This window comes from Danio aesculapii, chromosome 1 (genome assembly GCF_903798145.1).
Source record: "Danio aesculapii chromosome 1, fDanAes4.1, whole genome shotgun sequence".
Classification (NCBI taxonomy): Eukaryota; Metazoa; Chordata; class Actinopteri; order Cypriniformes; family Danionidae; genus Danio; species Danio aesculapii.
Window position 1 is genome coordinate 8243788 of NC_079435.1, and position 8769 is coordinate 8252556.

Here is an 8769-nt window from a genome sequence, read left to right on the forward strand (position 1 = left end):
CGTGTTATAGATGTTCAGTTGAGTGATATTGCTGAGAGGTTTTGTTTCTCAATAAATAGCGCCATTGCAGGAACACTTTACCTGACGCGGTGTTCAGAAATCCTTTATAATCATGGTATGTCATTGAGATTTTATGCGCGCTTATGACAACTGTTATAAAGTGTCATTTGCTCATTTTAAATGCAAAGATGACATTATGATAACTTGACATAAACAAATACATCTTCATCTTAGTCAACTTGAGATCTCCAAGCCAACATACTCATTTTTTAAACTGCTTACTTAAAATGAGCTGAAACATCAAAATTCTTAACACAACTTAATTGTTTTATGTTCAATCCACTTAAATTTGTAAAAACGATTAAGTTAATTTAATCGGTTTCTGTTGGGACAACATAAAGGAATTGTGTGGAAACCTGAATTGTGTACAGTGTAGCTTGTCATAAATCTGTCATAAACATGATCATCATAAAGCCATTATAATTGGGTTATGAATAGTTTTCTGATCACGTTTTCAGAGGACTAAGCTGTTTACATCATTAAAATGTCTCATTAATAGTGTCATTACCCTTTCAAATAATTTGGTAACACTTTATTTTGATGGTCCATTTGAGGATTAGTAGACTGTTTGCTTAATATCTGTTGATACATTTAACTGACTATAAGAAACTTTGCAAGTACAAGTCAACTTACACTAACTCCAACCCTAACCCCAACCTAACAGTCTACTTATAATCTAATGAGGATTAGTTGGCATGTAGATGCATTTTAACTTAAATTCAACAAATGGACCATCAAAATAAATTGTGACCAATAGTTTTTTAACAGCGTCATTAATATTTGATGACATTTAATGACAAATTTACCACTGTAGTTGAGGTAAATATATATATATATATATATATGTTTATAAATATATATGTATATATATTAATGACGCCGTTATAAAATTTATAATGACTCTTGACAATCATAATAGCAACAATAAATTAATAACAGTTGTCATAAGCATTCATACAATCTCATTTAAAGGGGAAATGAAGCACTCAGTCAAGATTACATTATTTTGTACATTGGATCCCACTTTAATAAAAATCTATTAAACTCAATTACTGTAACCATTTAGCAGAAAACAGCATGTTTTACTATAGATTTTAGACCTAGGGCGCCGCCATCTTTAAATATTGCTGTGTCTGTCATCACGAGGTTGGTTCCGTTCCCTCAGCTGAACAGATACTGTGAAAGTAATTGACTGAACATGGAAACTGAACAGCCTAATTTAACACAATGTATGAAGTTGTGGACGTGGAGCTGGTGCAAATACAATCAGTGCAATATGTGGTGCAATATATCAGACGTCTAGCATGTCTAATATAAAAGTATATATATCATCATTTGATGCACTTTGGTCCACTCTCTGTATTACGCTGCCTGACTGTATCAATAGGTTTTAACCGTGGTTTCAACCTAGTAATGGGGGCGGGTACTTTCGCTTTTCACTACTACACCTCTGTTCGTGTTAAACCAAACTAACATCGGCACGGTTTGTTCACATGGCAGATTTTTAACCTTCATACATGTTGAGAGATCGACTTAAAGAGGGAATATGTCTTGACATAATCCAGACAGACGTGACTAGGCTGTCCAGTCTCTGTGTTCAGTCTGTTACTACCATGCTTGAAACCCAGATAGGCAGACAGGCAGCGTAATACAGAGAGTGGACCAAAGTGCATCAAATGATCTGTAATAGAATAAAAATAGAATAAATATATATACTTTTATATTAGACACACATCTGATTCTTGTATTTGCACCAGCTCCATGTCCACAACTTCATGCGTTGTGTTAAATTAAGCTTTACAGTCTCCATGTTCAGTCCATTACTTCTATTGTATCTGTACAGCTGAGGGAACGGAATCAACCCTGATGACACAGCGAGATTCCAAGAAGGCTTGGAATCTTAGATTCCGAGATGGCGACACCCAAGGTCTAAAATCTATAGTAAAACATGCCGTTTTCTGCTAAATGGTTACATTAATCAAGTTTGTTTAATATATTTTCATTAAAGTGGGATCCAATGTACAAGATAATGTAAACTTGATTGAGAGCTTCATGTCCCCTTTAAATATATCATGTCTTATCAACACCCCTTCAAGTAAAGTGTTATCACAAAGGCTAACATAAGTGGTTAAAAAGGCAGTAATATAGCAGGAAGATCCTTCAAGTGATGCAAGTATTTCACAGGAGTGCTATAGGTGGACGGCGCGAGTTTAGCTTACTAATTTTGAGCTGATGGTATCCTTCATAACTTCTTCACAGCTTTGTTAGTGGTAAAAGCAGCTGTGAATATGCTGTGCGCGTTCCTTGAATCACTTCAGCAACTTTACAGTCAGTCGTCAGTTGTTCAGGCGACTCTGTAGGCTGTCATTCGAGTGTAGTGTTGGCGGTGGCTCCTCGCAGCCCATATGAAGAGCGCAGCCGCCATGACCTGCAGCGGAGATGACACCAGCGCCAAAAACAAGGACCAGCCTGGAGAATAGTCCATTCCTTCTGGCAGCTCCGATATATCATGAAGCAAATGCAGTCCTGTGAGGAAACAGCATACGGTGCCCAGGGAACACAGGCCTGCGTACAGAATGATTGTTAAAGTACACATGAAATCAAAACTAACCTGATTTTGTTAGCGTACGTTGCTAATTTTGTGGTGAACAATTCATCTGTGCATGTCATATCAAAAAATTTTAATCTGATGATGGAATTCCTGTTTGTTTTCGGTTAAATTCTCAGATTAGGTCTTACTGAGGTGTTGGGCGTGGCTAACATATTTAACCACGCCCCCTCTAGCTGTCAGTTTTGACAACAGAAATTGTGAGGAGAAGGAGTCTGTTAGGTTGTAATAACTTTCCCCAAACCCTTTTCCCAATCTTTCTGAATAAAATGCCTAATTTACTACATCCAATCAGCTCGCAGTAGAAAAAAACAAGCCACACCCACTGTTTTCTCATTTAATACTCTGTTTCTCTAGGAACTGCGCCACAAAACACAGAAAAAAAACAGTCACAGCTTCCAGTTCAGAACTGAACAGTCTTTTTCTGGAAGTAGCTGTAATTACTCCCCTATTATACATAATGAACCGTTGTCTTACCGGCCATCAGATGCAGCAGCCCTACGAACAATGTTGGAGTGATACTGCGGCACAGACAGGCACACACTCCGATTAATGCCGCAAGAAACACCAAACCCACGGAGATCAGCGGCAGCAGGAACTGACACTTCCACAAGTCTGAGGACACACACATAACACAATCATGAACGCACTGAACAAAATAATGACCACATTTATTAATTATTGCATAGATTAATTATATTTATTTATTAGATCTCAATGCATTATTAGGAGCCATGGGTGTTAGGCTGCGTTTACACTAATGTGTGTTTGTTTTAGAGTGTCACACATTGATTTTATTCACAAGTTGTGTAAGGTTACTCAATGAGACACATTTCTTCCAAAGGTTTAAGACAAATAATACTATTAAGTAATTAATTCATTTTCCGTTGACTTAGTCCCTTTGTCCATCAGGGGTCACCACAGCAGAATGAACCACCAACTTATCCAGCATATGTTTTACGCAGCGGATGCCCTTCCTGCTGCAACCCAGTACTGGGAAACACCCATACACACTCATTCACGCACATACACTACGGCCAATTTAGTTTATTCAATTCACCTATAGTGCACATGGGGAGAACATGCAAACTCCACACAGAAATGCCAACTGGCCCAGCCGGGACTCGAACCAGCGACCTTCTTGCTGTGAGGCGACAGTGTTAACCATTGAGCCACCTCTAATACTATACATTAAATATAATTTATAGGGATAATTTAGACTGTCTCTGGATATTAAATGTATTTGTTTATTGACAATTAAGTGAAGAGTTGAAAATAAAAAGAATATTTTTTATTGTTGAAATCAAATGGAAAATAAGGTTCTGTCAGAGAATGCTATTTTATACCTCTACTAGTCATATTTGGGCAATATTCAATAGGTGTAACATTTTGAATTGCTTCACCAGCAGATTTAAATGGAGAAAAAAAAACATCCATCCATTCAAAAGTTTTCGGTCTTTTACGATTTTAAAAATGTTGACTAAATATTTTGGATAAGCATCTTTACTCCAGTCTGGATGTTGAATGTTTAAGATTTTTATTGTTAAAATATTTTAATTTGTAATATTTTTTATTAATATTTTAACTTTTTTATTTTAACATTTTTAAATATTAACGTAATATAGAATAGTCTTGATTATACAGTGGTCCCTCATTAATTGCGGGAGTTACGTTCTAAAAATCGCCCGCAATAGGTGAAATCCGCAAAGTAGTCTGCTTTATTTTTGTACAATTCTTATAGATGTTTTAAGGCTGTAAAACCCATCACTACACTATTTTATCAGATAGACATTAACATTTTCACACTTATCACTCTTGTTTAAACACTCACGTAACTTCTACCTTCTTTTAGCATGTCCAGAAGTGCAACTTTTTGTGCAATGGTTAGCATCTTATTCTGCCTTTTGGGTGCTACCGTGGGTGCCTTTGACGGTGCAGAATGTTTCACAGATATTGTGGGATTTGTTGGGGAGAAAACCAGCACTTTAGAGTCACACTTCTAGCGATCAAAGATTTATGTAAATTTGGCAAGCTGAAAGCATTCTGTACTGTACAGGAGATATGGCATGAAAGAGATTGATTGACAGTGGTCTACAGCCAATCAGGATGCAGAACACAATGCGCTGTTAAAAAAAAAAAAAGCATGTCAAATTGCACAAAAAAAAAATAGGTGAAACTGCAAGGCCGCGAAAGGTGAACCGCATTATGGCGAGGGACCACTGTATAATTAAATACATAATCAGAAATATCAGAATCAGAAATTATTATATACATAATAATATATAATCAGAAACAAAATATTCTGGTCAGGACATACATGTACGCAGCAGATCTTCTCCGGTGTTAATATTTCCAGGAGATTTATACTTCGATTCCCACTGCTGCTGCAAAGTAAAGGCCTGACATTTAGTCACCATCACTGGATCTGGAAAAAAGCACAAGGCAAGCGAAGAGACAGACCAAGCAAAAAGTAGTTAGCATCCATTTTTAACTTAGCACACAGTGATAACTTCTAATCATGGCAGTGTAGTGTTATTTGGGTTTTTAGTCTGATTTTTATTTACAGTCTATGATCAGAACCAAACAAGGACAAAAATATGAAGTGAAACTTTTTTGCTGTCTTTGTCTTTTAAAGCTGGATCAGTCTCCTTACCAGGCGCTTTAAACCAATGGGAGTCTTGATGCACCCGAATGCAGCGCCACCACAGACCCAGTGTCCCGTTCAGCTGGAAAAGAGCTTTACTGTAGCTCATCTCATCCACATCTTCCCCCTCAAAGTCCAGCCGGAGGTTCTGGAGGTCTGAGCCGTTGTTGATGTCGTTGCTGGCCGGCTGGCTGTGGTACTGGAACCAGTGCTGAGTGCCCATTGCGACAGACAGATAGACAGTGGCAAGCAGGCTCAACACAGAGCCGATCACCAGTGCTGTGGCGTATCGGTTGTCCACCATGTTTTTGTTTGTTTGTTTGTTTGTTGCAAAGATGACTTTCAGATGGCTAACAATTGAGTCTAGTAGATGAGTTTGGTGAGAGATGCAACGGTCATATCATTTGTGCTGTTTAAACACTGCTTTCATTTCATCTTCCTATGTTATCCAGTTCAGATCATCTTATCTCATTCTCATCGAAGCGAAACGTCTTGAGAGACAAAGTAGTGTGTGATCTGAAACAGAAAGAAGTGGGATTAAATCACAAAACTGACAAACAAATGTGTGTTTATGAGGTACCAGTTGGTTTTAAGGTGGAATGAGTCACAGGATTTACAAAGGTTTGTCAAAGACACTCCTAGTTTTGAGTCATTTAGTCATGTAGCTTAATAACCACGAGCCAAAATATCTATTTAGCGTTTGAAATAATGTGTAATTATCACTGCATTACAATGTTTCAGGTTAAAGGCACTAAACTTTATATAATAACACAATAAATTATGTCATTAGCCACTTGTTGGCAAGTCAGAGACTTATAATTACAAAAGGTACAACAACAAAACACACTGTATAAATCATAACGCTTTTAAAATATGTATTTTGAATATTTAAATGTACTATTATTAACATTACTACATACATTACTTACGGCTGTGTAAAAGAACAAATTTCAATACTTTAACCAGTTAAAAGGATTTTTCAATGAAAGAAATAGTATGTAAAACAAAAATAAATCGATCATGTGAAAGTGCTTTTTACCATGTCGATTTAGGTTAAGTATTTTAATATTTGGCCAAATGGATATACATTAAAATATTACATGATAGTCAATGTCCTAGTGGTTAGCGCATCGACATGTGGTGCAGTAGCACATCAGGGTGTCACGAGTTCGAATCCCAGCTCGAGGACATTTCCCTACCCTACCCCCCCCCCTCTCTCTCCAACTTCGCTTCCTGTCCTAAATACTATCCTATCTAATAAAAAAGGCAAAATGGCAAAAAAAAAGTGATATAAAAAAAAAAAAAAAAAAAATATATATATATATATATATATATATATATATATATATATATATATATATATATATATATATATATATATTACATGATAAAAACAAATTTATATTATACTAAAAAAGTTACTTAGACAAATCTATAAAATATAAATAGATAAAATTCACACACAAATGTATTCAAAGTTAAATATGATTTTTCAGTTCTATTTTAGATAAACAATTTTAAACTCTTCCTGGTGATCCCTTTTTAAAAATGTCCATCAAAGTACTCTCCTTATAAAAAAATTTGTCTAATGGAATTTAAACTTTCCAACTGCATTCCGACAAAATATGTTTGATGGTAAGAGCAGTCTGGCAGTTATTACATTTAGGTGATTCTTCGTTATTTAAAAAATATGAATGTGTCAACCTAGAATATCCAATTCGACATCTGGTATAGACCGTCTGATCATGCCTGGTCTCAAAATTATAATTTTAAATCAGTAAACAGAATAATAAATGAATTCAGGTAGCGCTTAAATTAATAAAAGACATTTATTTCGACATAGAATTTAATTTGGACTTATTTAATGATCGCAGTTGCTCAATGTGTAATTATCACTGCATTAATTTACAATGTTTCAGGTTAAAGCCACTAAACTATATATAATAACACAATGATTTATGTCGTTAGCCATTTGTTGGCAAGTCAGAGACTTATAATTACAAAAGGTACAACAACAAAACATTCGTGCGAAGTAGTATATGTGTTTTGAACATTTAAATTTTACTAATCATTATCATTCATCAATACTACTTACTGTTTAAAACATATTGCAATACTTTAACCAGTTAAAAATATTTTAATTTTAAAAATTGTACGTAAAATAAATAAATCGATTATGTGAAAGTGCTTTTATTTACCAAGTCGATGATTTAGGATAGGTACTGTGATATTGAGTAAACAGATTAATAAATGAATTCGGGTAGCAGTTAAATATAAAAAGGACATTTACTTCGGCATACAATATGATTTAGACATATTTAATTATCGCATTTTCTTAATGCTTCTCACAATAAAGTTGTTTGATGTTTACTAGCATTAGCGCTAACAGGCTAGTGTGTTTTTAGATACATGTCGATACTTTGCCGACTAACAAATAGCGTACTTAAAGTGTTCTGTATATATAATATATATTATTGAGCATTTTATTTAGCAAAAACGAAAGGTTTAGATTAAAACAATAAAAGATTGTCGCGACTGTCACTTACCATATTGCGCACACCCTTCGGGCTGATGATGACGACTCCAGTCCATTTCCTGTTACGATTACCAGTGCGCGTGCACGTCACAACAATGACCTCAATCCGCACGGACACGAGCATTGTAGTGTTATTTGAGTTCAAATGTAAACCAAAGGAGGACTAAATAAATAAAGTAAAGCGTTTTCTTTACTGTCGTGCTATCAGTGCCCTTTTAAAGGTGGATTATTTCTCTTCTCCATTTTAGTTGTGATTGGATTTCAGTTCGCTAACTATTCAACCTTCCAGCTGCAACCCAGTACTGGGAAACACCCATACGCACTTATTCACACACATATTCTACGGCCAATTTTGTTAACCCAATTCACCTATAGCGCATGTCTTTGGACTGTGAGGGAAACCAAAGCACCCAGAGGAAACTCAAGCCAACACAGGGAGAACATGCAAACTCCACACAGAAATGCCAACTGACCCAGCCAGGGCTCGAACCAGCGTTCTTCCTACTGTGAGGCGACAGTGCTAACCACTAAAACTACCGTGTCGCCCAAACCAGACCATCAGAATAGTAATATTGTAACAATATATTATATTAACTATTATAAATAGATGTAGCAACCACTTCACTTGAAGCATTCACATATTATACAAAATATGAACAAAACAACCATATAGCTCATCAATACTAAATTAAAACAAGAGCGGCTTTTGAAACATGTTTTATTCACACACAACCATGATTACTGTTTGGCATCAATGATGCAAAAATGCATGTCATGATTCCTGTCTTTTCTTTCACCAATGTTTAATTGTTGTTGTTGATCGCTTCACAATTCTAAAAAGGTTTAAGTTGATACAGTTTCGTTATGATTTATTTTCTTTGTTCAAGTGCTTGACATTTGATTTTTGAGCACTTTTGTGCA

The 8769-nt window shown here is 35.6% G+C and overlaps 1 protein-coding gene across 1 annotated transcript; it reads right to left on the reverse strand.

Annotated features, from left to right (window-relative positions):
* Positions 1-1399: 1399 nt before the first annotated feature.
* Positions 1400-7907, reverse strand: cldnd1b (claudin domain containing 1b). The gene is made up of 5 exons (XM_056464614.1): positions 7859-7907; positions 5322-5828; positions 4986-5093; positions 3146-3283; positions 1400-2625 (listed from the first exon to the last, which is right to left on the reverse strand). Exons 2-5 carry the CDS (start codon positions 5614-5616, stop codon positions 2405-2407), a joined length of 762 nt encoding a protein of 253 aa, XP_056320589.1. The 5' UTR covers positions 5617-5828; positions 7859-7907; the 3' UTR covers positions 1400-2404.
* Between the last annotated feature and the right edge of the window lie 862 nt (positions 7908-8769).

Coding starts and splice junctions, on each gene's coding strand:
- cldnd1b (XM_056464614.1), bottom strand. CDS start 5,616: ATGGTGGACAACCGATACGCCACAGCACTGGTGATCGGCTCTGTGTTG. Junction 5,094..5,321: donor CCATTGGTTTAAAGCGCCTG/GTAAGGAGACTG, acceptor GCTTTTTTCCAG/ATCCAGTGATGGTGACTAAA. Junction 2,626..3,145: donor GCTGCTGCATCTGATGGCCG/GTAAGACAACGG, acceptor TTCTGTACGCAG/GCCTGTGTTCCCTGGGCACC.